Source organism: Phacochoerus africanus, chromosome 14, assembly GCF_016906955.1.
Source record: "Phacochoerus africanus isolate WHEZ1 chromosome 14, ROS_Pafr_v1, whole genome shotgun sequence".
Classification (NCBI taxonomy): Eukaryota; Metazoa; Chordata; class Mammalia; order Artiodactyla; family Suidae; genus Phacochoerus; species Phacochoerus africanus.
In genome coordinates, this window is record NC_062557.1 from 1,445,680 (window position 1) to 1,473,344 (window position 27,665).

A 27,665-nucleotide genomic window follows, 5' to 3' on the forward strand; every position below is an offset into this window, starting at 1 on the left:
CGGGCTGTGTCCTGAGTCCCTGAGGGTGGCATTGCTGAGCAGCCTCGGGCCATCACAGGAGGGATGAGGTGGGAGCCGGGCAGCAGTGCCTCCTCCACGGTGTCTCTGTCTGTGCCTGCGGCTGCGGGCGTGCCCAGCCTAATGGGTGAGGGTGGGGGCAGGCTGTCTGGGGCCAGGCACCTGGAGGCCTGGGTTTTCTATGTGGCTCCCGGTTGGGGAGGATAAGCGTGGGCCGCTCCAACTTTGGCAGATGCCTGAGATTGTCTGGCCAGAGCCCTCAAGGGGCCTGATCTCTGCAGCCCTAGGTGTGGACAGGCCTGGCCGCTGGGCTCTCCAGGAGGCCTGCCCAGTGCGCTGGGGTCTTTCCAGCCAGCAGGCCCCTCCGTGTCACACGCGCCGCCTCTAGCATCCCCTCAAAGTCTCGGCCCCATGGCCAGGGCGGCTCCGCAGGCGTGGCCCGCGCTCGGTTACCTCGGTGGCTTGGTGAGCACCACCTGGCGGGCCGTGTGGCTGGGGCCGAGTGCTGCTCACCGCCACCCCCCGCCCAGGGAGGGCAGGGGCGCAGGGGCGGAGGGCCTGCAGCTCTCGGGGTCTTTGTCTCGTCCACAGGTGGTGCTCTGGGTCGGCCTGGGTGTCCTGGTGATCAGCACGCACAGCACCCTGTCCGTGAGCAAGGAGAGCCCTGTGGACTTGGCCAAGGAAGCCCCCGGCGGCAAGCTCGGAGAGGCCGAGGGCGCCGTCCAGGCAGAGGCGGTGCGGCTCCCAGGTACGCGGCTCCCAGGTACGCACACAGGCTCGCAGCTTTCTCGGGGGCATCCCAGCCGCGTCGCCCTGGGGTCGTGGGGACAAAGGTGGCACTTGTGGGCTGTCTTCCCTGCCCAGGTGCCTCCGTCCTCTTTGGGTGACTGAGGGGGTGGGAGCTTCTGGGGCTGGCGGGCACAGCCCCTTGCGTGCAGGGCACGGATGGTGGAGGGCAGAGAGCGGGGCCGAGGCCGCGATGCCCCGTTCAGAGTGCCAGCAGGTGAGGAGACTTGCGGGGGTTGCTCGCCGTTGCTCGTTGAGGTTTGAGGATGTGCATTTGGCGCCAGGTTTTCTTGGACAAAGTCACCGATGTCCCTCGGCTTTGTTTCCTGTTTGATTTTATTACTCGTCGACCCACCTGCTGACAGAGCCATCGTGCCTCGTGAGCTGCAGGCCCGGCTCTGAAGATCCCCCGCGTGGGGGGCCCCGTCACCCCCTCTGTGGCCGTGCCCTCGGGGGCAGGGTGGTTTCCGAGCGCGGCCCTCCAGGGTGTGGCAGGAGAACGTCGTGGAGCCCGTGGCCTCGCCAGGCGTGGGCGGGCGGGTGCGGGGAGGGCTCCCTCCATCCACCAGCAGCTCCGAGCGGCCTGAGGCCCAGGCACTGGTGGGGAGTGCTGGCTGCAGGAATGTTCCTTCTGGGTTCTGGTCCCGACAGTGGCTGGGTTTTGTGTATTCACATGAGTGGTGGATGCGTGTCCGCCCACCTCCCCTGCGAGAGTGCCCTGGCCGCCTGCCTGGGGGTGAGTCCAGGCCCCTTGGGCGGTGATGGCTAAGGAGCTGCCCGGAGCCCGGTCTCCCACTGCTGTGACTGACAGGAGAAGCCGTCCCAAGGGCCGTGCAGGGAGCCAGTGTGCCGGCCTCACCCCCTGTGCTCTGGCCTCACCCCCGTCTCAGAACGCCCCTCCCATGCTGGCGCCCACACCAGCCTTCAGCCTGAGGACAGCCTCTCTGGGGCTCTTTCAGGGAGCACCGAGCCGGGGGGGCGCTGGGCCAGCGAGGGCCAAAGGGCAGACTCCCTCTTTGGGGTCACCTGCCGAGAGGACACAGGGAGTAGGGGCTCAGCAGAGCCAGGGACGGAGTGGGCAGAAGCTGCCTGGGCATCTGACAGCCTGTTGTGTGGATTCGGTGGCCTGGACGGTCACAAAGCCCACTGGAAGAGGGCGGGGGCGGCCGCCCCGCCAGACCCCTCACCCGCCAGGGGACACCTGCAGCAGAACAGCCCTCGGACACCGGTTTCCCGTCGCAGCCGGCTGGGGCCTGCCTGCGTGTGGGCTCCTCGGCATTTGTTGGCATAGGCGGCCCCTGGCCGCCTGTCCCCAAGGTGCCATGTGGCCTCTGGCCCACGGCCGGCACGAGCAGCTGTGTCCTGTCGTGGAGGCTGGCCCCGCTCACCTGAGCCCACCGCGGCCACATCTGGTTTCCATTTCTTCCCCGAGTCTGTAACAAAACACACGGCCTCTTTCGGAACCGCGTGCCGTTTGTTGAATGCGGTCTCCGCTCTGCTCGCCCCCAGCCTCCCCAGCCCAGACAAGCTGCCTTGCGGAGGCGGGGTGAGCGGGGCCCGTGGGGCCCGGCCGTGCGCCCCAGCAGCCTTCGGCCCGTCAGCGCGTGAGGCGGCCCTCGTGGGCTCTTGGATGTTGCAGAGGCCAAACCAGTACCAGCTTTCCTTCGGGCCTGAGCTGGCCTTGGGACTGCCGGGAGCCACGCCCCCTGGGCACGTGCCGGCCTGTCCCCCACCCCCACCCCGCCCTCGCGTGCTCGGCAGGTGCAGAGGCCAGGACGCACCTGGTGTCGACAGAGGAGGTGGCTGAGCCCCGTCGGAAAGGCTGACGGTCCCCCTTCCCCTCGAGGGTCTGCAGGGCGCTGGGCTCTGTGGTACTCACAGCTCCTTCTTGGAACTCGGCTGCGCCCCTCCCTCCCTTCCCTTCTTGTGTTGGGGGCCGCCTGGGCCCCCCTCCCCAGCAGGCACCCAGCCCTGCTTCTGCCGGATGGGAAAGAAGAGGAAGGCCAGGAAGGGGCCTTTGGGCAGCCGTGCATCCGTGTAGGGACACAGGTGGCAGAGGGTGACGCCAGGCCCGAGCAGGAGCCAGTTCCACCCCAACCCTACCCCGAACTCCGTCCTAGTCGCTCGCCTGAGGCGCCATCCCTTCTGCTGCCAGCTACCCATGGGCCGGTGTCGGAACCCCTGCGACAGATGCCAGCGTGCCTGTGGGGAGGCCCCGCTCCTCGCCGGCCTTCCCTCTGTCCCCCGCAGAGAAGGAGCTGTTGGCTCCCCTGGGCTGTGTGATTTCTGTTCGCCTTTCCTGCCCCTGGGTCAGGACCTGGCTGTGAGCTCATCTTCCTCATGCTGAGAGGCCAAATTCAGGAGGTCTCAGCCTCCCACCCCGTCTGTCCCACGCGGGCCCAGGGCCACTTGCTTACTTGCTGAACCGTGAGGAGAGCAGGTGCTGCAGCGGCCCCACCCGGCGGACACTGGGGTCCAGGGTTCCCGCATGTTCAGGGGACCCGAGTGTAACAGCGGGCGCACCCCGGCCACCCACGCCAAGAGGAGCGGCCTTGACCACAGACCTCCTCCCACGGCAGCCGGGTGGGCACCTTGCCAGGCACCGGGAAATTAGAGGCAGGCAGGGCCTGGCCTTTCCAAGCTGCTCCTGTGCTCTGTACATCCCCGGAGTCTCCTCCAGTCAACAAGGCCCCGTGCGCGGGGCTGTGCTGCTTTTCCTCTGTACCCATCGCAAGGCAGAGGCGCCCCCCGACTCAGGACAGGGGCTGCAGGGGAAGCCCCAGGAGGAGCCCCTGGCTCTGACCCCCCCGTCTTCCAAGGTGGAACCAGTGCACCCCCGGACTTCAGAACCTTTGCAGTCAAAAGTCACCCAGTGCCTGCACTGGACGCAGAAGCCAAGCGGATGGGTGACTGTCCGCCAGCACGCGTGGCTCTCGCGCTCAGGCCCAAGGCCTCGTCAGGAGAGGCTGAGCGAGGATGCATCACCGCCCTGTGGCCGAGGCGGATGTGGGGCAGCGGAGGCCTCGACCTCGAGCCCCAGGAGAGGACCTTTGGGGCCCAGGCGCCCTCTGCCGGCCGCTTCCTGCCGACCCGCTGCCGCCAGCCCCTGGCCCTGCAGCTTGTCGGACTGTTGCCCTTGCCAGCTTTCGTCCTGCTGGAGCGACCCCACGAGCAGTCCTGTCTCCACCCCCGAGGGATCCTCCGTCTGGGAGGAGTGCTGAGGTCTTATGTTAGTTTTACGGCGGCCAGAAGGCATGGCAAGCAGACCGTCCCCACGAGGAGCTCGGTTCCGATGCCCGGGGACAGCTGAGAAGTGCCAGAGGGCCGGTGCTGCGGGCGCAGTGGCCCCTGTGCGCTTGGAGCCCCTCCCAAGGTCGCTCTGCCCCTGCTGAGAAAACGCCGAGGTCCTGCATCCTGCATCGGAAGGGAGATTTTCTTTGTTTCCCTGTGTTTGTCCTTCCTCTCCGTCCCCCGCTTCGCTTTGTAACCCCCTGGACAGACGCGGCATGACTTTTGGGTGGATGGGGCATTAACTGTGGTGTGGCCAAGACGGCCGTGCTTGTTTGAATCAGCCGAGTGACGAAACCAGGTCTGGGGTCCAGCTGCTGCAGGTGCCCCGCCAGCCCGGCAGGTCGGCCCAGGTCCCCTCCCCTGGGGCGGAGGGGCAGGCCCAGCCAAAGCGGACGGTGGTGAAGCCTCCAGAGCCCCTGGGACCCCCCTCCCTCCCAGCCTTGCCCGCCGCCACTGCATCACATTCTGCCTGCCCCTTACAGGCAGCTGTGCCCTGAGAGGAGGAGAGCAGTGGCTTTGGGCCTCAAGGATGAAATGATTTTTTTTTCCTTTTTGGGGCCGCACCCACGCGTATGGAAGTTCCCAGGTTGACGGCTTGAATCAGCGCGGCAGCTGCCGGCACAGCCACAGCAGTGCAGATCTGAGCCACTCCTGTGAGCTCCACCGCAGCTCACGGCAACACCCGATCCTCAACCCACCGAGCGAGGCCAGGGATCGAACCTGCGTCCTTATGGCTCCTCGTCGGGTGTGTTACCCCCGAGCCACAACAGGAACTCCTTGAAATAACTCTTTGTAAAAGTGGTTTCTTCCCCAGGAAATTCTTGGGTTTCTGCTGCATTGGCCCAGCGCACATAGAAAGAGGTTTTGTTAACGCGTTGCCTAACAGGCTCCATTTAGGCCCAGTTCTGCCGGCCGTCTTCACACCCCCCCCCCCCCCCCCGCCAAGGACCGGGGTGACCGAGTGGGTGACCTGCTGGAGGATGAGGGTGGCCGTGTGGGGGGCGGGGGACCCGGCTCTGCTGCTTTGTCAGCTTCCTTTTGCTGGGAACTCTCCCTTCAGCAGCAGCAAGAAGTTGACAGGGCTGCAAATCCGCCTCCCTCGGGCGGTTTCCTCATTTTCCTGCAGCAACTCTCCCGCCCCCTCCTCCGCCTGCAGTGAGGGGTTGGGCGCTCGCCGTCCCCAGGCCTCGGAGGGTGGGTTCGTGCTGCCACCTGGTGGTGACAGCCCAGCTCACGCGGGGTGTAAATTGCATCTCGCCGTATTTTTGTCATGGATGCATCTGAAAGCTGACGGTTCTCTGGACTCCTCAGCTGTTAGTGGTCAAACAGGAAAAAAAGAAACTGCTTAGGCTCTGCCACCCGACTGGGAAATGCGGCCACAGTCCAGGGAACACCGCCCAGTCGCCGTGCTGACTGGGGGTGTAGCCGTGCGGACATGCCACTCAGGTCTCTGGGCCGTGCCTACAGGTCAGAACCCAATTGTGGACGTGGCCGAGGACGGCCGAGGCGAGCCGAAGCTGCCCGATGAGAAGGATGAGGTGGAGCGGGCCCAGATTAAGGGCCCTGTGAACGTGCCCCCAAGGGAGGACGCCAAGGAGAAGCAGGAGGTGGCGCAGCTGGATCGCCCAGGTCAAGGTGCCGTGACCACTCGCGGGGAGGGAGGGGCGGGAGTGTCCCCAGGGCCGGCCCAGGGCTCCGGGCGCAGGCCCCAAGGGGAGACCCAGCCACCGGCCCCCGCGCCCCCACCCCCGCCCACTCCCCCCCGCGGTCTGTCTCCTTCCAGGCGTGGCAGTACCTCTGGGTGAGGCCCACCGCCACGAACCCCCGGTTCCTCACGACGAGGTGGTGGTGGACGAGGGTCAGGACAGAGAAGGAGCAGGAAACGAGCGTCCGTCCAGACGCGTGGATGAGATGGCGCTGGAGGGCAAGGGTCAGGTGGCACCACCCTTGCTGGATTCCGAACGAGAGAGACCCGGGCAGGACCAGGCTTTGGAGGCAGTGGGTGGTCTTCCTGAAGATCCCCAGAAGGTTCCAGAAGAAAACGCTCCGCCGGCCATTGAGCCCGTCAAGGAGGAGCTGGGGCCGGGCGACCAGGCTGTGCGTCCAGGGCCCCAGGCGGTGCCCCCCGAGGGGCAGGACGTCCTGGCGGCAGGTGCAGGGGCCCGCGCAGACGGCGCCCTGCTGCCCGACCACGCCGTGGGGGCCGTGGGCAAGCCGGCAGCGCAGGAGAGCGAGGCCGGTGGGTGCTGGCTCCTTTGGCAGGGGGCCCCGGGGAGGCTGGCGGGGGGCTGGAGGTGCTGACCCTCCTCTCCTCGCAAGAAGAGCACGCGTACAGCGGCCCTTGCCCCGCTGCCAGGGGCCTGGCAGCTGCTGTGACCCCGTCCCCCGGCTGTGGGCCAGACCACCGAGCGTCAGGTGCCGCGCTGCTGCTGCGCGTCTGGGCACAGCCAGGGGTGACACGGGCCTGGCAGGTGGTGCGCGGCCGAGTGTGTCTCGGGGCCGCTGAGGACAGGCCCGCGCGTCGGTGGGGAGGGCGGCTCCCGCTGGCTCCCGGCCACCAGCCTGGGAGACGGTTACTGCGTTCGTTCCCTCCGGGGTGCCCGTCCGGCCCAGGGCAGGCTGGGCTGGGCGGGCACGGGGAGGGTTCAGGACGGCCGCCTCCTCCGCCCCGCGTTTTCTGCGAAGCCCCTGAGTCTCGGCCGTGTGTGTGCGCAGGTGGGGAGGCCCCCCTCCCTGAGGAGCAGCCGGCCCCGGGGGCAGCGCCTCGAGAGCAGAGGAATGTGGAGGGACAGGCCGGGGACCCCGCGGGCAGCAAGTTGGAGGGTAAGACCTTTGCTTTCTCCCGGCGCCCACCCTGAGCCCCCCGCCCCTCCTCCCAGAGCCATGGCTGGCAGGCGCCGCCTCGCCAGGGCGCGGCCTCTGCACATGCCAGCTGCCTGCTGAGGAGGAACCCTAAATAGCTCCCTTCCCACCAGCAGCCCTTTCTCGTCCCGTGTCACCTCCTCGGGAATACATTTTCTATTTTCTTTTCTCCTGCTTAAAAAAAAAACCCACTGTTGGTGTGGGGTGACTTTCTGTTACCGTCTGTATTTTGTTTCGGAGCAGGTGCGTTAACACTGCCAGCAGGCAGGCGGGGGGAGGGCGTCGGGGAGGGCGGGAGGGTGGGCCGCTTGCTGCCGTCCCCTTGTCCTGGCTCTGGCAGGGACATTGGTGTCCCTGTAGTGAGCAGCCTGCACCTGTCCCGGCGTGGAAGCTCGTCCCGCCTGTTCCCCCCGAGCGAGCAGAGCTTCCCCCACGTCCTTCTCCAGCCCCTCGTGCTGCCCTGAGCTGCTCCCAGCTCTCGGCTTTTGCGCCCCCTCCTCTCTGGCGCCCAGGGCCGAGTGCCGTCCTCGTGCGAGAGGTGGCAGCCGCCGCTGCGGCCAGTGACCGTCTGGCCTGGTCTCTTTGGTCCTCACCCAGTCTCATTCCCCTGTCATCAGATTTGGCCGCAGGGTCCGAGGAGCGGCTCCTGGGCCCGTCCCTCGTGCTCCGGGAGGTGGGGTCCGTGCGTGGGCTCGCGGCAGGCGGGTGGGCTCGCGGGCCGCTTGAGGCTCGCCGCCTCCCAGACAGCCCAGCAGCCCTGGGACAGCCGGTTGGGGGCGCCGGGCAGGGCCGAGGTGCCGGGGTCCCCTGCGGCCCAGCTGCCGTGGGGATTCCGAACGCTCCCGTCTCTGGTTTTAGTCTCTGTGTCACTGGTCCTCACGGCCTGTTACCTAAGCCTGTCTGAGTGTGACTTCTCCTTTCTGAACCGAACCTTCACGCTTTCCTCTCCCGCCTCTCTCCCGACGCCTCTCAATGGGACGTGCAGCTGAGATCAGAAAGATGGTGGCAGGTAGGAGCCGGAGGGGTGTCGCGGCGCAGGCCTTTGCGGGGGTTAAAGCACAGACGGGCGGCCGCTGTGCCGGCAGCGCCCAGGAGCCCCACGTGCTCTGCCCCCGCCCCGGCTCGGCCACAGCCCCCCCACCCCGGGCCTCCGGATGCCTGCCTTGCACAGATGCCCTGACCTTCTTAGCTCCTCAGGGGCTCCCCTGGGAGCAGAGGACAGCCGGGTGCAGGCTGTGAGCCCAGGCCGGGTGGGGCCTGCATGTGCCATGCGCCACGTGCATGGCCTAGTGTCAGTGTCACTGCATGGACGTGCCTCCCTGAGCTGCATCCCCTCCATCCACCTGGTCCCCGGGGGCCTGGTGGCCAGGCAGGAGCCCAGAGCTGCACGTGGGGCACGGCCAGGGGCTCAGGTCGTCACGTCCACTCTGCTCGCGTCTGTCCCATGTGGCTTCTGGCTGGACGTGGTGGGCTTCCTCTCCAGCCCCGGTGCGGGGCTGCTCCTCCGAGGGGCCAGTGAGTCAGGCACCCTCCCTGGGGGCAGGTGGTGTTGGCAGCACGTGGCGTCATCCTCTTACCATCAACCAGTACGTGGTTGTGAGCCACGGCCACGCAGGGACAGCCTGGCCTTGGCCGGGGCGCTGGCCCCCTGCACGTCCCTCGTCTAAAAAGGGTGCGCAGAGCCCGAGCCGGCCCCTGGACACGGGCTCTCTCAGCAGGCATCTCGGTCACCTTAGGGTGTCTGGATGCGTGGCCTGGGGGGAGCAGGGTTGGCCCAGGGGCCCCGTGTTCCTCCTGGGCCTGCCCGCGCGGCCTGGCCCTCGCGGTCCCTGGGAGAAGGCCGACCCCGCCCTGTTCTGGCAGGTCACAGGTCAGTGTCGGGGAGAACAGGCCAGCACGTCTGCTTGTGCCAGGCATGCAGGGCCCTCACCGGGGTGTTAGCTCGCACCACGCACAAACTGTCTTGCGATTTGAGCTTTTATACCTGCCAGCCCGTCCAGTCAGATCCTCTTTCATTTTTATTTTTTTATTTATTTTTATTTTTTTTGTCTTTTTGTTGTTGTTGTTGTTGTTGCTATTTCTTGGGCCGCTCCCGCGGCATATGGAGGTTCCCAGGCTAGGGGTTGAATCGGAGCTGCAGCCACCGGCCTACGCCAGAGCCACAGCAACGCGGGATCCAAGCCGCGTCTGCAACCTACACCACAGCTCACGGCAACGCCGGATCGTTAACCCACTGAGCGAGGGCAGGGACCGAACCCGCCACCTCATGGTTCCCAGTCGGATTCGTTAACCACTGCGCCACGACGGGAACTCCAAGTCAGATCCCCTTCCAAAGCTTCCTGTTTAGAGACATCCGTGCGGCGAAAGTGACCGAGACCCAGACTGCTGGCTGTGCACAGCTGACCCAGTGCGGATGGTTGGCGGTGCAGTGTCATCTCCTGCACCCGAGGGGTCCGCGCTCGGGGCCGCCTGTTGGTGCGCGCGCACCTGCTGCAGCGGGCCTGGCCCTCCGCCTGGGCCACCAGCCGCCAGCTCCCCGGAAGCTGGGGGCCGGGGGGAGCGGTGTGATGGGCTCGGTCTCGCTGAGGTCCCGGCTTTGATCTCTGCCCAGGAGAATGGCTGTTTGGTTTTAAAACTCCCGTCTCAGAGGAAGCTTTCTTAAGAGCACCGGCGTTCCTTGTATTTTTTAAATTTTTATTTATTTTTGGCCATACCCCCGGCACATGGAATTTCCAGGCCAGGCATTGAACCTGAGGTACAGCTATGACCTATGTCACAGCTGGATCCTCCACCCACCGTGCCAGGCTGGGATCGAACCCGCGCCACCGCAGAGGCAGCACAGGATCCTTGACCCGCCGCAGTGGGAACTCTACCAATATCCTTTTTAGAATAGTTCACCCTGAGGTCCCCCAGCTCAGATCACCGTCATTGCTGTTGTGGCATGTGGCCTCACCCTCGGCTCTCATAACCCCAAGCCAGGGTGAGAGCAAACCAGCTGGAAGCGTGTCTGGTCACCAGAGAGCCCATGGCTGTGGCCTGGGCGTGGGCTGAGCCAGTGGGAGGAGAGGAGCACCCGGGGGGGTGGGGGGGCACAGGGAGAGTCCCCAGGCCACCTTCGCCTCTGAGCGCGTCGTGCCGCCTGTGCCCAGCACAGTGCCTTTGCAGCCGTGGGCCCTCACCGCCTGTTTTCTGAACCCAGAAGCTGGCCGGGTGGAGATGCTGGACCACGCCGTGCTGCTGCAGGTGATAAAGGAACAGCAGGTGCAGCAGAAGCGCCTCTTGGACCAGCAGGAGAAGCTGCTCGCAGTGATTGAAGAGCAGCATAAGGAGATCCACCAGCAGAGGCAGGACGGCCTGGATGCTGAGGATGGCAAGTCCGGGCGGGGGTGCCAGGGGCTGGGTGGGGGACAGTTGCTTTGTGGCCTAGGGGCCTGCTGGCCGTGGAGGCCGTGGTTCATGTTCCTTAACTGCAGGCAAGCGCCTTTTTTTCTTTTCTTTTTTGCTTGTTAGGGTCGCACCAGCGGCACATGGAGGTTCCCAGGCTAGGGGTTGAATTGGAGCTGCAGCTGCCGGCCGACACCATAGCCAGAGCAACGCAGGATCCTTAATCCCCTGAGCAAGGCCAGGGATCAAACCCGCCTCCTCGTGGATGCTCGCCGGGTTCTTAACCCACTGAGCCATGACGGGAACTCCTCAAGCTCAGTTCTTTAAGCTCTGCTCGGTAGCTAGTGCTGGGTTCTGTGGCTAAACTGGGGACTGGCTTCATTTGCAGCGGACGTGCAGGCCGAGCCGGGGGTGGCCGCACCCAGAGGTAAGGAGCAGGAGGCCCACGTCGCAGGGATGGTGGAGCGTCTCCCTCCGCAGCCTTTGGAAGCTGTGCCCGGCGCTCCCGGGCAGCCCCCCGCCCTGCCCCAGGGGCACAGTCAGCACTCCAAGGAGGAGCCCGAGGGGGCCGCAGGCAGAGTCCCAGTCGCACCTGCTGGGGGCGCTGACCCAGAGCCCCAGGCAGCACAGGCCGAGCCCAGGGAAGGCCAGCGGGGCGCCGTGCCCGAGGCCGAGGGTGCCCACGTGCCAGAGCGTGTCCCTGTGCCGGACCCCGCCCGGGTGCCCGGGAGCCCAGAGAAGCACGGTGCTGGGGACAGCCCTGGGCAGAGCCAGGACGTTTTTGATGGAGGCGCCCTCGAAAGGAATAAGTCCGGAAAGGAGGCGCCAGCTGCAGGGGCAGCCGCTCCGGGGGCGGGGGCAGCGGCCGGGGAGCCTCAGGCCAAGCCCCAGCCAGTGAGCCGTGACCGGGTGCCTGCAGGCCTGTCCAGCAGGTCAGGGGGAGCAGCCGCGGGGGGCGAGGCAGGCCAGCAGGGTGGCAGAGACCACGTGCCTGTCCCTGGCAAGGACGCTGCCGGCCCAGAGCCTGCTGAGCAGAGGCCGGACCCTGAGCTTGGGCACCAACCGGCTGTGCCCGGGGCTCAGAAGCTGGACAATGCCAAACCCAACCGGGACCTGAAAGTCCAGGCCGGCTCTGACCTTCGGAGGAGACGGCGGGACGTGGCTCCTGGCACAGAGCGGGCGCCGGCCCCAAAGGAGGGGGTGATTATCAGCTTCCACCCGCTGCCCGGCGTGCAGGTCAGCGACCTCCGCAGCGCCCTGGAGAGCCAGCTGCACCAGGCCGCGGGGGGTGCCCTGCGGGTGGTCCAGGGCCGCCAGATCAAGCAGCTGCCCGGGGCCCTGGAGGAACCCTGAGCCCGACTCAGGCCACGGCGCTGCCGGGCCACCGGTGAACCTGAACCCTAGTGGGGCCGAGTCGTGGAAGCCAGGCGCAGGGTGGAGGCTGGCGGTTCTCCGGCCCTCATGCCTGCCGAGGCCCAGGCCCCCCCAGGCGGCGGCGGTGGCAGAAGCGGCCAGGGCTCCAGGAGCTGACCGCAGGGCCCTGCTGCCCTGAGAGGCCGCAGGCGTCCTTCTCCAAACTTGAGCGCTTTCTCTGTGTCTTCTGAGTGTCCGTGAAACCCGAATAAACACTTGTGCTCTCACTCTGCCTCTGCAAGTGCTGCTTTGCACCCGAGGGGCTCGGGGGAGCCTGGGGTCCAGGCTCTGCACTCCGGCCTCCCCATCAGGTGTGGTCAGACTTCAGGAGCGGAAGTCGCCCCCGGGCTGGTTGGTGAGTCACACAGAGGAGGCCTTTGGTCCAGGACCCTGTCCCACGGGAGCCGTGACTGCCAAGCCCCACGTGATGCCACTTAGAGCCCTGGGGAGGGGCCGTGGGGAGCAGCTTCTTCCCAGGGTCTGCACCCCAGGGTCTGCCTCTGCACAAGGCTGCTCCCCCGGGACCTGCTCATCTCTTGGGGGTGGATGTGTTCTGTGCTGCATTTTGTTTTCAAGGAGCAGAAAGGCTGATGGTCACCGCGGTCCCCGAGGCTGGTTGACAGGTGCCCTGGCAGGTGCCGGGGCTGTCCCCCTGCGAGCCCGGGGCCTTCAGCCGCTTTGTGCTGTGTGCCCCGCTCCCCACTGGGGTGGAGGCATGCTCCAGACGCTGCCCTGGGGGCGTGGAAGGACCCCAGCAGCTCCACTCTCCCCTCCACACCTTCTGAAATGGTTTTTTAAATTCTTTTTTTTTTTTGCTTTTTAGGGCTGCACCCATGGCACATGGAAGTGCCCAGGCTAGGGGTCGAATCAGAGCTACGGCTGCCGGCCTCCACCCCAGCCACAGCCACGTGGGATCCAGATTTTTAAATTCTAATTTCTGTCTCCTGAAGACCAAGGCCAAGCTGACTCCCCCAGACCCTGGGCGCTGAGCGGGGCTGGGGCCAGGCGCCCCCCATTCTAAACCAAACAGCCCCAGACAGACTGGGCAGGTTCCTCGGGGTGGAGCTCCACCCGCCGAGGTTTGGGGGGGTCTTGTTTGCGGCCCTGTTTCCCCGAGGTCTTACCTGGCCGTCCCAGCACCCTCCTGCTCTTCCCACCAAGGTAACTTCCCCAGCAGAGCAGCCCGAGCCCAGCGCCAGTGCGGGGCCTCTGCAGTTGCCGGCAGCCCCGCAGCCCCAGATGCACGGAGTCCTCTGTCCCGGTCACCACCTGTCCCCTCCTCCTGGCGCTCAGCTCTGCTCCCCTCCCAGCCAGCAGCCCTCCCCTGCGGCCTGGGCAGACCTCTGCGGGGGGCAGGGAGGCGGCCCTCCCTGACTGAGGTGCCCTCCTCCTTGGTCCCACGGCTGGCAGCAGTGCCAGTGGTCCCCGCCAGAGCAGCACACTTTTGCTGGCAGCTGCACTCGGCAGATGGGCCAGGCGGGCCTGGGTGACTGGAACAGGACCCTGCCTGTACCCGTCCCAGAGCGGGGCCGCCCGGCCCGGCCCGGTCCGGTGTGGGGCTGAGCCCTGGGCCCAAGACCAAGACAGGCGGATGGTGCCGAGCAGCTCAAGGTGACCCATGGCGACACAGCTACAGAAGCAGCTGAAACCATCTTTGCCGCCCCTTCACAGGCTTGCGGAGCTCCCCTCAGTACGTGCAGTCCTGAAGCAAGTGTGGGGAGGGACCCCCGGAGGCCCTCGAGCTGAGTTTGGAGCGGCTAGGCCTGATCAGTGGCCCAAGTCTGCAGCCCTGGGCAGGCGTGAGACGTCGCTGGAGTCTGGAGGGATGGCAGGTGCTGGCGCCGGCCGGGAGGGTCGAGACGGGGCCAGGAGCTCTCGCCAGCGGGCCATCCAAGGTCAGGGTGCCGAGAGAGTGACAGGTCAGGAAGGGAAGGCCATCCTTGGGCTGGAGGCACCTGCTGGCGGGGAGGCCGGGCCAGGCAGACGGGGCGCTGGGACGGTGCTCGGCAGGTCTGCTTCCTTCGCCCCTCCTCCTTCAGCCACCCTGGGGACGCGGTTGTGCCATCCGTTTCTGGTCCTGCATTCTAGTGTTTACTGTGAACTGTCACTGCCCAGAGGTGTCCCGACGCTCTTGAACAGCGTGTGGCTCCTCTGGGAACCACGTCTCACAGGACAGAGGTCTCAGAGATGAGCAAACAGCTCTGGGCGTTCCTGTCGTGGCTCAGTGGAAATGCATCTGATCAGCATCCATGAGGACACAGGTTCGATCCTCGGCCTCGCTCAGTGGGTTAAGGATCCGGCATTGCTGTGAGCTGTGGTGCAGGTGGCTGTGGCGTAGGCCAGGAGCTACAGCTCCGTTTTGACCCCTAGCCTTGGGAACTAACATGTGCTGCGGGGGTGGCCCTAAAAAAACCCCCCAAAATAACAATAATAAAAAAGAGAGAGGAAACAGCTCTGGGCAGGGCTGGGGGATGGGGCAGTGGGGGCAGCTGAGTGGTGCCAGAGGCCTGTCCCCAGGCGCCCAACAGGCAGCACTCAGGACCTCGGGATCTCCGGGCTGCAGCCCTGGGCGTCCTGCCTGTTGGTTGGGAGGCCCCTGTGCAGCCCCAGCTTCTTCTCAGGACCAGGGCTGGGAGCAGAGTGGGCAGGCGCCTGGGTGAGGTGGGCCTGGGCTCCGACTCCAGAGGCTGCGGAGAGGCGGGTGGGCATGCCCACCGCAGAGGGGAGCCTGCAGCCTCGTGGTCTCACCACAGCCGGGTTCCTCACCTGGGCCCTCCTCTGCGCGCCTCTCGGTCCTGGAAGGGCCCCCCCTTTCTCCCTGCGGATCCCAAACCCCCGTCTGGGTTGGATCCGACGGCAGGACCTCCCCCACAGTGCCACTTGGTCACTGGTTACAGGCATCCCCAGATGCAGACGATGTGTCTCTGGTGAGAAGTGTTTAAAGAGTGAGGCTGGGAGGTGGCGTGTCCCCGGCCACGTGCCCGCACGTTGGCGCCCAGACAGCAAAACAGCTCTTTGAGCTCCCACCGGTCTTTATTGTGGGTTCGCCGTCACTACCCCAGATCCTTACACGCGCGAGGCTGCCAACCCTTCCCTGGTGCATTTCCCGTCCTTTCTGCCTTGGAGGCTTTAGACGTTTGCCCTTGGGGGCCATCACTGGGGTGGGGAGGGCATGCGGTGGAGCCTGTGGACCCCTCCTACTGGCCTCCTGTCAGGTCTTCTTGGCCTGGAAGAAAAAGTATTTTGTGTGAATGGGCTGTGGCTCCAAACTCAGAAAACCACCACAAAACACCATCTTCTGGCAAATAACTTCCGAGAGCCTGGTCCCCACAGGCCACAGAGCTCACCTGCTCGGGGCCACTGAACAGAGACCTCCAAGCCACGCCCACCTGTGCCAGACACTGCAGGGCCACGGAGCCGCGTGTCGTCCTCACCAGGTGGCAGGAGCCCCTTCCCCAGAGCCAGCTCTCCCAGGGACAGAGCCAGCTCTCCCAGGGAGCGCCTCCTCGGAGCGGATGGCAGATGGGGTCATCCCCTCATGTCCTCAGGTGAGAAAGTCCTCGTTCCCCCTCCTGAGTTCCCAGGGCCCAGGGCCTGCAGTTAGGTCCCCATCAGCGGAAAAAGGCACAAGGGCCAGCCTTTTGGGGACAGGACAGCACGATGGAGGCAAAGGAGCATAAAGAGTCTCAGACGACCAGACACCTGTGCAGGTGACCACGTGCCCACAGGTGCCAGAGCAGAGCCTGGTGCTGGGAGCACGGGGTCTTCACCTCGCAACCGGTGACCGTGGGACCGAGGCCTGTCCCCTCCCGGGGGATCTGCCAGGAGGCAGGAAGCAAGTCCCAAGGACATGTCCGCGTTGGATCAGAGGTTGGTGACAAGGCTGAGACTGCGCATCCCAGCCACGGTCATGGCAAGGGAAGTGCGAGGAGGGCCTGAGCGGCCCAGAAAAGGCAGGAGAGCCATCCCGGAACGTCAGGAAATGGCCTCAGATTCCTGGAATGATGCTGCCCCCTCTGGGGTCCGGTTCTCAGGATCTGCGTCTGGTGAACAGAGCTGATCCCTGGCATCACAGCCCAACCCAGACCCCGGAGTCCGGACACCTCGGGCACCAGCTCAAGCCCCCGTGTGGAAGCCTCAGCGCAGTCTCCGCTGCCTGCCCTTGAGATGTCTGGGACGCCCATCTCAGTTGCCCAGAGAGTTGCCTCCAATTCTACTTCTTCCTCGTCTTTCTTGAAAACACAAACTGGACACCGTAGTTCTTTACGTGTGCATAGTGCGTAAGGATTTCTCCAGCACAGGGTTTGATCAGTGAGGATCAGAAAATGCCACAGCTCGGAAACAGAAGACACCTGCTACTGAGTGGTTGGAGGCAGAACTGAACCCAGAGCCAAGGGAACCAACAGACCGCGTCAGCGCAGCCGCTTCTGCGCCCTTGGCACCCGTCAGCGCGGCTGGTGGAGGACTTCGCAGCCGCTGCGGCCCTGCTGATTGTCCCTTCACCCTCTGAGAAACGCGCAGTCGAGCAGGGGGAGACCAGGGGCCTGGCTGTAACCGCCCACGCGCCGCACACACGTGGGGTCCCTTTTGGCGTTACCCCGCCTCGGCGACAGGCCCAGGTAGGGTTACAAGGCACCGCAGTAACACGGTGAGGGTGCTGTTCCCCTCCCCGCGATGGACACGGGCACAGGACGCCGTGGCGGCGGGGGTCGCGCTGGCTGGTGGGCGGGTGTGCCGTGGCCGAAGCACCTGCCGGCGCCCAACACCGAAACCAGGGTGCCCCCCGCCCCGGGCGGGGCCGGCGCCCACTTACCGCGGCGGCGAAGCAGCGCCGCAGGGCTTCGAACTCTTGCGCGCAAAGGTCCTTGGTCAGGCGGCCGCCCGGGGCGGTGGATGCCTGCACGCACCTGCCGTAGGCCGCGGCCTGGGGACAGGACGGGGACGGGCGAGGATCGCGGCGGCCCTTGCGCCCGCCGGTCAGCCGGTAGACCCCGCCGCCGCTCCCCGGTAACCGCCCCGCCCCGCCCCGTACAGCCCTTCCCGCCTCGCCGACGGCTCCGCACCTCGGTCCCACAGGCCGCCAGGCGCTCGGGGAAGGCGCGGAGTCGGCTTCGCACTCGACCCCACACCGCTCCGTTACCCGACATGAGCGGCTCTTCCTGGCACCCGTGGGCGCCGCCATCTTAGGTCCGGCCTCTTCCCGCGCCCAACAGCTTGATTGGCCGGCGCTTCCGCCCACAACCTGTTCTGCGCTTTGTAATTGGCCAGGCTTCAGCCACGCCTCTGCCTCGCCTCCGGAACTACGCTCTGGGAGCAGAGCCCTGTAATTGGCTCGTGATTTCGTCCGTCTTTGACCTTAGACTTTGGATTGGTTCAAGTGCAAATTGTTTACCGAGGACGGCCTCAGGGCCCGCCCCACGCGAACGATTGGCCAGCGGGGCCAGGCCCGCTGAGTGACTGGACGGGGTCAGGGCTTGGCGGAAGCTGGGCGGGGCCGGAAGGTGACCGGCATCCATGGCGGCCACGCCGCAGCTGCGGGACCGGCTGAGCTTCCTGCACCGGGTGAGTGCGGGCGGCCCGGCCCCGCCGCGCGCAGCCTCCCGGCCGAGTTGGCCGCCTCCGTGGCCCCGCTCGGCCCCCGCGGGGTCACAGCTCTGCGGGCCCCCCCCACCTCTCCTCTCGCCTCTTCTCCCCAGCCCCGCCTCCGACACCCCCGGCTCCCCTCCTCTCCCTCCTACCCTTGGACCCCTCCGAGGCTGGGGGACCTCGCCGCACGTGCGTGGAGGAGGCAGGTCAGCCAGCCCTGTGTCAGGTCCTGGGGACAGTGAGACGCCTTGACCCGAATCCAAATTGGGGAAGAGAGCCGGGGGCCCCAAGTTAGTGCTTTCTTACCCAACTTGAGAGCTTTCGAGAAAAAGAGACGCAGTGACCCCTGAGCTCTGTCGAAGGTAAATTACAGGGCCAGACACTAGCCTGGAAAGCAGGACGACCGTTTCACTCAGTGGCAGGCGTCAGATTGGGGTGAAGGAGAAAAAAATAGCTTTTATTGCTCTGCCAGGCCAAGGAGGTGACAGCAGGCTAACGCCCTAAAGACCGGGCCGTTTCTTGGGGAAGAGTTGCAGGGAGTTTTATGGTCTAAAAGGAGAAAAACAGGGTTTCAGATAAGAATCAGGGTTGGGGCAAACACGCATTCTTCTTTCTTTCAGGGATTCTTAGTCACCTAAGCTGGTGCCGGAGAGCTCAGTATGATCCAGGCGGTGGTTTTCCGGGTTATGAATCTTGACTTTTCCTGGAATAACAATACTTGAGAAAGGGGTATCCTGATGAGCGGTTAGAACGAATTAGGAAAGTTCCTGAAGAACAGCAGGTGCTGCTCTTTAATCCCCAGGCAGCTGTGCTCAGGGCGCCTCATCTTTAGTTCGCAGGTGATTGTGTTTAGGGCGCAGTCAAGGCAGGGAGACGCACAAGGAAAGCCTCCAAGCTCTTCGGTTTCAAACTGCTTATTTCTAAGCTGTTTGTTTCTAAACGAAACATAAGGAACGTAGCGTGTCCCTTAGGTGTACCAGACGCCTGCGTCACTGACGGGGGAGGCGGGGAGCCCTTAGAGCCACTGAGGACTGGGCATTTTCAGGACAGAAGGGTGCGGCTCGAGTCAGAAATCGCAAGGAGCTGGGCAGTGTCCATGGGTTGCCGCAGCCGCGTCTGATAGCTGGTGGTCCTAGAGGTTAGGTCCCGTAGGGACTGGGATTTCCCGGTGGTTACATTTCAAGGAATGGCCTTTAGGTCCTTGAGAAAGACACCCTGGAGTCGTAGGAGGCCCTTGGTTCACAGTTGAGTTCCTTTTTAGGAAATGCTTCACGAAAGGGAGGTTGGGGCCTGTCACCAGCTGTGAGCCAGAACGGAGGGTAAATTCTGGCTCCTTGAGTTTTCTCAGGCAGGTGGCAGGGTAGGGGGGCCTGAGTTCACCCTCCTGGTGCTGGAAACCTGCTCCGTTATCTTCGAGCAGAGGTTTCCCTACGTGCCGAAAGTTCTGCGGGTCTGCAGCCGTTGCCAGCTCCGCTTCGGGTCTTAGTGGACAAATCGCATGACAGTGTGTGCACACAGCTTCACACGAGGTTCACGTAAACTGTGGCCAGAACCTCACAGAGTGCACTTGAGGTTTTCGGGCCTGTGTGTACCGAGGCCTGTGCCCCCAGGTGGGCAATGATGTAGGAACCCCCATTTCTGGTTTTTGTGTCTGTAAACGGAACGTTTTGTGCTGAGTCAGCTCTTAACATAGATGTGTTTGTGCTAACAGATACATGTGACACCTCAGCCGGCCGTTCTTTTTTTTTTTTTTTTTTTTTTGCCTTTCTCTAAGGCCACACCCGTGGCACATGGAGGTTCCCAGGCTCGGGGTCTAATGGTAGCCACAGCCACACGGGATCCGAGCTGTGTCTGCAACCTACACCACAGCTCATGGCAACGCCGGATCCTTAACCCGCTGAGCAAGGCCAGGGATCGAACCTGCAACCTCACGGTTCCTAGGCGGATTCCTTAACCATGGAGCCATGATGGGAACTCCGAGCCGGCCGTTCTTGCCCTGGGTTGTTTCCCTGGGGTCCCTCCCCGGAAGGGGAGCTGTGGGCCGGTCAGGCTGAATGCTTGTGTCACGTTGCTGATCTGTGCTCCCGAAAAATGGAAACTCGCGGTGCCCCATATGGGAAGGGGGTGAGCCCTTGGCTTTTTCTTTCTGCCCGTGAGTCAGTAGGTGTGTCCAAGGCGCCTCGACGTTGCTGTGCGGCTGTCAGCAGAGGGGCCCGAGCGCCCCGCTGGAGACGGGCTGGGCAGAGGGCCCGGCCCCCGGGAGGGAGCCTCCTGCGGGCTCCCTGGGCAGTGGGACCGTAGCTGGCCTCTCTGGTCCCCTCACCGGGTGGCCTGTCAACAAGGAGCTGTGTGGAAACCGGTTTCTGGGAGCCCTCGGGGCCGCGGGCCCTGTGGACGTGGCACTGACCGGGGCGGGCGCCCTCTCCCTTCCAGCTCCCGCTTCTCCTGAAGGGCACGTCGGATGACGACACCCCGTGTCCGGGCTTCCTGTTCGAGGAGATCGCCAGTATCCTTTGCGGCCACGTGCGGGGCCCCAGCAGGCTCCTGCGCCTCCGCCCTGACGGCCGCGGCCCCTTTACGGTGGGAACCAGCTGCCTGCGGGCGGGCTCCTGAAAGCAGGGTGTGGGGTGGGTGCCTGCCCGGGGGGCACCTGCCCAGCTGATGGCGGCCCATGCGGCCCATTCCCTAACGAGTGCCTCCCAGAGATCTCCCATGAGTCCTTGGGCAGCAGCCAGTGCCTCCTGGAGTACCTGCTGAGCCGTCTGCACAGCGGCTCTGGCCGCGTGAAGCTCAAGGTGAGTCCCTGCGCCCCCCTCCCCCCCACCCGGGCCCTCCCCTCCCGGTGGGCTGGGAGGCGGGGGGGGGAGGGCGCTGCCCCTGGGCCCGCGCTGCCCCGTGTGCCTGTCCCCAGGTGCTGAAGATCTTGCTCCACCTGTGCGGCCACGGCTCCGCGGCCTCCCTGCTCATCCTCAGGCGCAACCCCGCCTTCATCCAGGAGGCTGCAGGTAGGGCCCGCGGGAGGCCCAGGGAGGGGGCGGCCAAGGCAGGTCCCCGATCCCCTCGCCTGGCCTCCAACCCCGCCGCCCACTCCGGGCCCGTCCCCGCCGTCCTCCCTGCCCCGCCCCCGGCCAGGCCAGAGCCTCGCGGCACGGGCGGGACCGCGCGCTCCTCCCGTGGGCCATCCACTCCCAGCAGGGCTGGGGGCGGGCGGGACCAGCGAGGCCATCGGGAGAGGTGGGGCTCTGATCAGACGACAGGTGGGTCTGGGGAGGGGCCCCATCCCTCACCCGCCCCCCAGGCCTGAGGGTGGACGAACTGAACGGGAAGGCCTTGGCCTTCAGGCGAGAAGCCACCCCGCCACGCTGTCCCTGGAGGGCAGTGCCACAGGGAGGGCCGAGTCCGCTGGCCCCACCTGCTTGCAGGAGGTGTTCGGCAGTGTCCTGCCTGCCCGGTGCCGGGACTCACCCCCACCCCGAGTCCGCTGGCCTCCGGGCCCCCCGTGCCCGAGTCTGGGAGACAGAGCGGCCTTGCAGCGGGCCTACCGTGACCCCAGGTGTGCAGGGGGCTGGGGGCACACTCATCCCCGCCCAGCCCCCAGAACTTGTGCCCAGAGGCAGCACAGCGAGGGGCTGTCTCGTTCTCTCCAGCGGTGGGTCAGACCGGGCCCATCCTAGGGGGCAGCCCGCGTGGCTGCGGCTGGGCCGCTGTGTCCCGGTCCCGGAAGAGGGCAGGTGAAGCAGCAGCAGGGGCCGCACACGGTGGCTCTCTGTTGGCACCCAAGTCCAGCTCCGAGCGCTGCCCCCAGGGCCAGGGAGGAGGGGCACACGGAGAGGACAGTCCTCCCCCCCCACCCCCCCTGCCCTGGCGGGAGGCCAGGAACAGCGGGGTTGGGCTGCCCCCCCCCCACGGGGTGAAAAGTGGGGTGCGTCTGGACGGAGGAAACGGGGTGGGGGGGGGCCCGTTCTTGCTCTGAGCCCCCAGAGGGCGAGGGCATGAGGTGCATGGGCGATGGGGAGGCCTCCAGGAGACAGACCAGGTCTGCCGCAGCCGAGGCCGGACCAGGGGGAGGCCCTCGAGGCTGTGATAAGGAACTGGTTCCATCGCAGAGCTGCTGGGAGACTCTGCGGGGCTGTGAACTGGACGAGACCCCTCTGCGGGTTCTGGCTGCAGAAGCCCGGGCCGTGGGGTGCCGTGGGGAAGGCTGGGCTTTGAGGCTGGGCCCCTCGGGCCGGGGAGTCCGCCCTGCCCGGCTCAGCCCTGCCTCCGTCCTGCAGTTTTCGCGGGGCCCCCGGATCCTCTGCACGGGAACAGCTTGTACCAGAAGGTGCGGGCGGCTGCCCAGGTGAGCCCAGGACCAGACTGCTCCCCACTCTCCCTGCCCGGACCCCGGCTCTGCTCCTGCGGCGGGACCGGAGCCCATGCGTGGCCCTCAGAGGAGGGGGTGCGGCGGGCAGGCGGCCATGCTCAGAGCCCTCCATCTCCATCTAGGACCTGGGGGCTGCCTTGTTCTCAGATGCCTTGTCACCCCCGCCTCCCTCCCAGCCTCCCAGGGCCCCACCTCCAGCAGGTACGTGACCCCGCCCCGTCACCATCGCTGGATTCTACTCTGGGTGGGCTGGGCTCACAGCCTCCCCGCCTCGAGCCCCCCGCCCGGTATCTGGAGGGGGGGGCGCCGAGAGCGGGGGACGCCGAGAGCGGGGGTCCCTGCTCACGCGGGCCTCCCCGCAGGCATGGGCTCCCAGTCCCGGCCCCAGAGCGCTCTGCAGGGCTTCGGCTACAGCAAAGATGAGCGCCACACAGGTGAGCACTGCGGGGGCGGGGGCGGGGGCTGCGTCTTTGTCCAGGGAGCCGCTGGTTCTGCTTAACCGACAGGTCAGAGGGCCTGGCTGAGGGTCAGCCCTGCACGTGGGCCCCCAGCCCTGGCTCCTTCAAGGGGCCAGAGACAGGGGCGGTCCTGGCTGCGACACAGGTGACTTAGAGGGGGCGTGGGGGTGGTCCTGTTTGCTGAGAGTGCCCAAGGCCCGCAGCAGGGGCCTGGGACCGGCCCGTGGGCTCTGGGCCGTGTCGGCTGTTGTGCTGACTGTCCCCATTGAGGCCCTTGGTCCCGCGGCCCTTCTGACGCTCTGCGTCCTAAAGTGGGTCTGCCTTGGTGGCTCCGGCCTGTTGGTTTGGGGGTGACAACTGGCTGGCCCTCTGTGGGGTGCCCACATAGGAGGGCCCCTGGCCCTGGGCTTGGCCGTGACTGTGCCTTACGTGGCCGCGGATTCTCAGGACAAGCCCAGAGGTGGGAGCCAAGGGGCCCAGGGGCACAGCTGTGCTGTGAGCTGCCGAGCGTCCAGGCACCATGGCCCCAAAGTGCTGAAGTGAATTCACTGCAGAAGCTTCCGGAAGGCCCTGGTTCCTCCACGTGGCCTCTGCTCAGACTGCAGCCTGCCCCCACGTCCGAGACCTGGGCACGCGCAGGGCCGGGGCTGAGGGGCTGTGTTCTCCCCTCCCTCTGGGCAGGCTCTGCGGGCGAAGCCTTCCTGTCCACCATCCAGAAGGCCGCAGAGGTCATGGCCAGCGCTGTGCGTCCTGGGCCCGAGAGCCCCGGCACCCAGAGGCCCCTGCCGCAGGGTGACGCCTACCGGCCGGCCGTGACACCTTCCGCCGGCCTCGGCCCCCCCACCCCTGGGGACCCGCTCCCCACAGCCGGCCCAGCTGCCCGAGGTACCCAGCACGGCCCTTCCCTGGGGATCTGGCTCCTCTCGGAGCCACCTCTCGGAGCCCACACCCGCACTCCCTCGGCCACGTGGGAAACCTGCAGCGCCAGCCACCCACGAGACTCGAGTTCCCGGCGGTGGCTGCACACAGACCGACCCTGTCCTGCCAGCCTCTCTGTTCAAGGGGTGGGGTCCGCTCAGGGTCCCAGCTGCTCCGACGTAGAAGCAGGACTGGAGCTGGGGGAGGAGCCCAGTCCCTGGCTGTTGGTGGGGCATGTTGGCGCGGCCGGGCAGCCGGTCAGGGAAGCAAGGGCCAGGCTCCGCCGCATGTGCGTCCTGGAGGCGCGCTGTGGGAAAGGAAGGCGGGTCCTGCCTCCCGCCTGGCACTGCCTCCTGCATTTTCCAGGCCAGGCGCTTCCCTGGGTGCAGGGTGTGCCCTGTCCTGTCCCATCTCCTTCCCCTGTTGTTGCCTGAGCTGGAGCCCAGGCAGTAGCTCTGTCCCTGTCTCGGGACCCAGCCCCCAGCCCCTTCCCTGAGTCTCCCTGTCTGGAGCTCCGGGGAAGTGGACAGAGGGTAGTCTGAGGCCCCCAAGGGTCACTTCCTCCAGCAGTGAGACACCAGCCCGGGCAGGCCGGAGGCGGCTGGGACGAGCCGGACAGCAGCCCCAGCTCCCAGAACTCTTCCCAGGAGAGCAGTGACCTGGGCAAGGCCTCGGACTCGGGCAGCCAGTCAGGCAGCGACAGCCCCTCGGGGGCCAGCAGGGCGCCCAGCGACCTGGCCGAAAGGTGAGCCGGTGCCCCTCCCTGCCCTGCTCCAGGGTCCCACCCCAAAGGGGGGGTCCTGACCAGGGAGGGCGGAGCCCACCCTCTGTCCTGACCAGTGTCCCCCACAGGGTCGAGGCCGTGACCCTGAGTGACTGTCAGCAGGAGCTGAGCCTGGTCCAGGCCGTGACCCGGGGGCTACGGACCTTCTTGAGCCGAGAGGAGGTGCAGCACTTTGTCAAAGAGTGAGCCCGGTGCCCTCCCGCCCCCTCGCCCCGCCCCTCGCCCCGCCCTCCGGCCCCGCCCCCACGCCCCGCCGGCCCCGCCCCTCGCCCCAACGCCCAGCCCCTTCGTGCAGGTGTGGAGTCCTCAACTGCGAAGCTGTGCTGGAGCTGCTCCTCCGCCACCTGGGCGGGACCAGCGAGCGGGTGCAGATGGTGAGGGTGCCCCCGCCTCCGCGGGTGGGGAATGGGAGCCGGGCCTGGGGGTGGACCCTGCTGACCCCGGCCCGCTCGCAGAGAGCCCTGGGTGCCATCGCCTCCCTCGGATGCACTGACCTGCTGGCCCAGGAGCGCGTCCTGCTTCTTGCTCGGCCGCGGCTGCAGGAGCTCAGCGCGGGCAGCCCCGGACCTGTGACCAACAAGGCCACCAAGGTGGGCGCCGCCCAGAGGAGCGGGCACAGGACTCGCGGGCAGTCCCCCCCCCCCGCCCCCCCCCCCCCCCCCCCCCCCCCCCCGCTGTCTTGCCTAGACCCAGACCAGCTCCTCCCGCTACCCAGCTGTGGGGACCAGTGGTGCCCTTAGAGCAGTAGTCGGGCGGCCTGGCCTCTGGCCATCACTGGGACCCGCCACGCTTTCCCACCTGGCAGCTCTACCCTTTGGGTGACTCCCTCTCTCTCATGGCTCATCTCACTCGGCTTCTTGCGGGAAGCCCTCCCGGATTGCTCAAGTGGATCTGTCTCTTCTTCACTGTGTTGTCACAGCTCACGGGCGTGAGCTCTGCTCCCAGACCTCAGCTCTCCCAGAGCTGAGGGAGTTCCGTTCATCTCAGTTCTCTTCCCTGACTACTGTGGGGAGGCCCCCGGAATCTTCTCGGGGGGCCTCTGGGCAATACCTCTGAGGGCTCTTGGCGTCCCCCCCGGCTTCCTGCAACTTTCGTGGCAGCTGAAAATTCAGATCCTTAGTCCCTTGTCCCTCAACCCTCCTTCATCAGGGGGCGCGTGACCCTGCCACGCAGGAAATGCGTCGTGGGCATGTCACGGTGGTGCTTCTAAAACCCGGGGAGGACGCAGGGTTAGACACGCCATCCCCTCCGCGTGCGAGGAGGGTCTCCCGCAGCCCCCGACCAGGGGTGCCTCTCCCAGCTGGCGGGTCTGGTGGCAGCTCAGCGATGGGAAAGTGTCCGTTTGAGTGACAGTGGGTGGGGGCGGCAGCTTTGAGGACGGCCGAGTGCGCCGGGGACCCTGGAGGAGCGCAGGAACCCTCACCGACACCCCTTCTTCTTGTGTCCAGATCCTGAGACACTTTGAAGCTTCCTGCCGACAGTGGCCCCCTGCCCGGAGGCCCCTGGCCGAGCCTGGCCCTGCAGCCGCTCGTGGGGGCCCGTCAGACCTGCTGACCGATGCCCTGCCTCTGGCCGGGGGCCAGGCCTTCCTGCAGCCCCTGAGCTCAGCTCTGTTCTCCTCCCGGGGCACTGCTGTGCCCGCCACGGCCCTGGACGGCTGCTCCCCACCAACCCCTGGGGATGCCAGGGAGGCCGAGGCCAGGTTGGCTGCCTCCAGAGAACAGGGGTCCGGGTCTGAGTGGGACCCGTCAGGCCTGGACACCCCGACGGGAGCGCCAAAGCTTGGCCCGGGCCCCAGGTTCGGCCACGACTCCTTGTTTGCTGGCATGGAGCTGGTAGCATGTCCCCGCCTGGTGGGGGCTGGAACTGCTGAAGAGGAGCCCCTCCCGGCCCCTTGGACGGCATCACAGAGGCCGGCAGCCCAAGAGCCTTCTGGCTCTGAGCCATCGGCTTTCGCGTTCTTAAACGTGTGACCTTGTCACCTGGGCCACGTGTTGCCTCGTGTCGCCCAGCCCATGACTCCGTGTTGTACCCCGTGTCCCACTGAAGCGTGGGCCCCGTCAGGTGTCTGCAGTCAGCCTGGCCTCTTGCCGTCTCCCACTGAGGCCGTGGTGTGGCCCTGCCCAGCCAGTGACGAGGAGGGCCACCGGTAGAACCCAGGCGATGCCTCAGGAGTCGGCGAACCAGCCAGAGCCAGGCTGGCACCATGGGGAGCGGTGGTCCCTGCCCACGGGGGCCGCCCCCCCAGCCTTGCCCCCAGGTGGGTTCCCCGTGTTTCTTCAGGGAGGACAGGACCCCCGCGGCCCGCCCTGTGGGTCTGATGGCCCGGGAGCAGCCCCCAGCAGCCTGCGGGATTGCGGAGGGGGCAGGACGAGGAGTGGCCCTTGGCTGCCGTGTCCCCCGCCTCAAGGCCATCTGCTGTGGCAGGACAAGCGCACCATCCGTTTTTCCCGCTTGCTGGAGGGCTCACGAGGGAGGGCACTGTGGCAGAGGGCGGCACAGCCTGCCTGGAGGGCATGGGAGCCAGGCGGGGAGGCCCGACACTGTCCCCAGTCCCCAGGGTCCTCACGGGCACACAGGAGGGCACCGGGGGAGATGGGGCCACCTCAGTCGTTGTCCCCCGCCCCTTGGCCAGAGGCAGGCTATGTGGACCCAAATTCCTACAGCAGTGGGCACGGGACCCCCGAGAAAACCCCTGCCTGCCTTGCCCGCAGAAACAAGGTTTTGGGGTGGGTTTAGAACCACTGCTTGGGTCTGTCTGTGGTTTTGAGCTCAGTTCCCTCTGGGGGCAGGGGGTGGTCCTGGCATCCTGGCTCCTCCTCAGTCAGGATGGGGCTCCTCCCAGCATCGGGTCCCTGTGTGACCCCCTTGTCCGCTCCTCCTGCCACGACCACCACCTGCAGACTGCACGGCCACCTTGGAGTGAGGGCTGTGGTCCCTCTTGGAAGAACTGGGGCGGCCTGGGCTCACACCTGCATAAACACTGCTGTTCACACCAAGTTGCACCGTTTGCTTTTTCTTGTGTGTGTTTTAGTGGGAACGGCACTAAGAAAACTCCTAAATCAGGGCAGCCACCGCTGCTTAAGTGTGTGGCGGGACTCCCCAGTGGACCCATCCCGTCCTCTAATGTCCTTCGTTCCTTTGTTTTTTTCTTTTTTTCTCGGCTGTGCCCACCATGACTGGGGATGGAACCTGTGCCACAGCTGTAACCCAAGCCACAGCAGTGACAATGCTGGATCCTTCACCCACTAGGCCACCAGGGAACTCCAAATGTTCTTAATGGCAAGGTTTTTAACTATAAATTCAAGGTCTTCAGTAGATTTAGGATGATTTGTGGTATCTGTTTCTTCATGACTGAGTAATGCGCGTTGGAATTGGCCTGTTTCAACGTGGCCATCGAGTCTTCCGGGCCGACCTTTATTACTGTCTTATGTCTGAGAGTCACAGCTGTCGTTGCTGATACGGAGCATCCGTCCCCTTTCCGGGTTAGTCTGATAGAAGTTTATTAATATTATTGAGCTTTTCAGAGATGTATTCATTTATTTTTTCTACTGGTTTTATGTTTTCTTGTTGGTTTCTGTGCTTTTTTATTTCATTCCTTCTGCTTTGGGTTTCCTAGTTTTTTAAAGGTGGAAGCTTAGATTATTGATGTGAGACCTTGATTCTTTTCTGTTGTAAACAATTTTAATGCGATGCATTTTCTTTCAACCACTGCTTTAGCTGCCTCCCATGAATTTTTATATATTTTTTCTTTAAAAAAAAAAAATACTTACTTTGCTCTTTAGGGCCGCACCTGTGG

General features: G+C 65.5%; 3 protein-coding genes across 8 annotated transcripts in view; 2 read left to right on the forward strand and 1 right to left on the reverse strand.

Moving 5' to 3' along the window:
* Positions 1 to 11,981, forward strand: part of SLC38A10 (solute carrier family 38 member 10) — a 34,001-nt gene extending 22,020 nt beyond the window's left edge. The window contains exons 11-17 of one of the 4 annotated variants that reach the window (XM_047758991.1): positions 610 to 781; positions 5,563 to 5,730; positions 5,879 to 6,334; positions 6,811 to 6,918; positions 7,943 to 7,966; positions 10,157 to 10,327; positions 10,730 to 11,981. In XM_047758991.1, coding sequence (XP_047614947.1) covers positions 610 to 781; positions 5,563 to 5,730; positions 5,879 to 6,334; positions 6,811 to 6,918; positions 7,943 to 7,966; positions 10,157 to 10,327; positions 10,730 to 11,694 — 2,064 coding nt within the window. In that variant the 3' untranslated portion in view covers positions 11,695 to 11,981. The remainder of the gene's footprint in view (positions 1 to 609; positions 782 to 5,562; positions 5,731 to 5,878; positions 6,335 to 6,810; positions 6,919 to 7,942; positions 7,967 to 10,156; positions 10,328 to 10,729) is intronic. The other 3 variants (XM_047758992.1, XM_047758993.1, XM_047758994.1) reach the window with 3 other exon arrangements.
* Positions 11,982 to 14,768: 2,787 nt separating this feature from the next.
* NDUFAF8 (NADH:ubiquinone oxidoreductase complex assembly factor 8) lies at positions 14,769 to 16,974 on the reverse strand. The gene is made up of 3 exons (XM_047757460.1): positions 16,818 to 16,974; positions 16,568 to 16,678; positions 14,769 to 14,980 (listed from the first exon to the last, which is right to left on the reverse strand). The coding sequence occupies exons 1-3, from the start codon at positions 16,899 to 16,901 to the stop codon at positions 14,966 to 14,968; spliced, it is 210 nt and encodes a 69-aa protein (XP_047613416.1). The 5' UTR covers positions 16,902 to 16,974; the 3' UTR covers positions 14,769 to 14,965.
* Positions 16,158 to 26,865, forward strand: TEPSIN (TEPSIN adaptor related protein complex 4 accessory protein). Of its 3 annotated transcripts, none has more exons than XM_047757459.1 (13): positions 16,158 to 16,373; positions 19,774 to 19,846; positions 20,046 to 20,135; positions 20,252 to 20,345; positions 21,615 to 21,682; positions 21,829 to 21,907; positions 22,069 to 22,140; positions 22,846 to 23,049; positions 23,650 to 23,827; positions 23,923 to 24,048; positions 24,162 to 24,240; positions 24,322 to 24,456; positions 25,315 to 26,865. In XM_047757459.1, exons 2-13 carry the CDS (start codon positions 19,802 to 19,804, stop codon positions 25,837 to 25,839), a joined length of 1,695 nt encoding a protein of 564 aa, XP_047613415.1. In that variant the 5' UTR covers positions 16,158 to 16,373; positions 19,774 to 19,801; the 3' UTR covers positions 25,840 to 26,865. The 3 variants fall into 3 exon arrangements, with proteins under 3 accessions (XP_047613415.1, XP_047613413.1, XP_047613414.1); XM_047757457.1 differs by lacking the exon at positions 16,158 to 16,373 and adding an exon at positions 17,177 to 17,316 and having other exon boundaries at positions 20,044 to 20,135; XM_047757458.1 differs by lacking the exon at positions 16,158 to 16,373 and adding an exon at positions 17,190 to 17,316 and having other exon boundaries at positions 20,044 to 20,135; positions 23,935 to 24,048.
* Positions 26,866 to 27,665: the final 800 nt, after the last annotated feature.

Coding starts and splice junctions, on each gene's coding strand:
- NDUFAF8 (XM_047757460.1), bottom strand. CDS start 16,901: ATGTCGGGTAACGGAGCGGTGTGGGGTCGAGTGCGAAGCCGACTCCGC. Junction 16,679..16,817: donor TGGCGGCCTGTGGGACCGAG/GTGCGGAGCCGT, acceptor TCCTGTCCCCAG/GCCGCGGCCTACGGCAGGTG.
- TEPSIN (XM_047757457.1), top strand. CDS start 17,269: ATGGCGGCCACGCCGCAGCTGCGGGACCGGCTGAGCTTCCTGCACCGG. Junction 17,317..19,773: donor GGCTGAGCTTCCTGCACCGG/GTGAGTGCGGGC, acceptor TCTCCCTTCCAG/CTCCCGCTTCTCCTGAAGGG. Junction 24,241..24,321: donor CCAGCGAGCGGGTGCAGATG/GTGAGGGTGCCC, acceptor GCCCGCTCGCAG/AGAGCCCTGGGTGCCATCGC.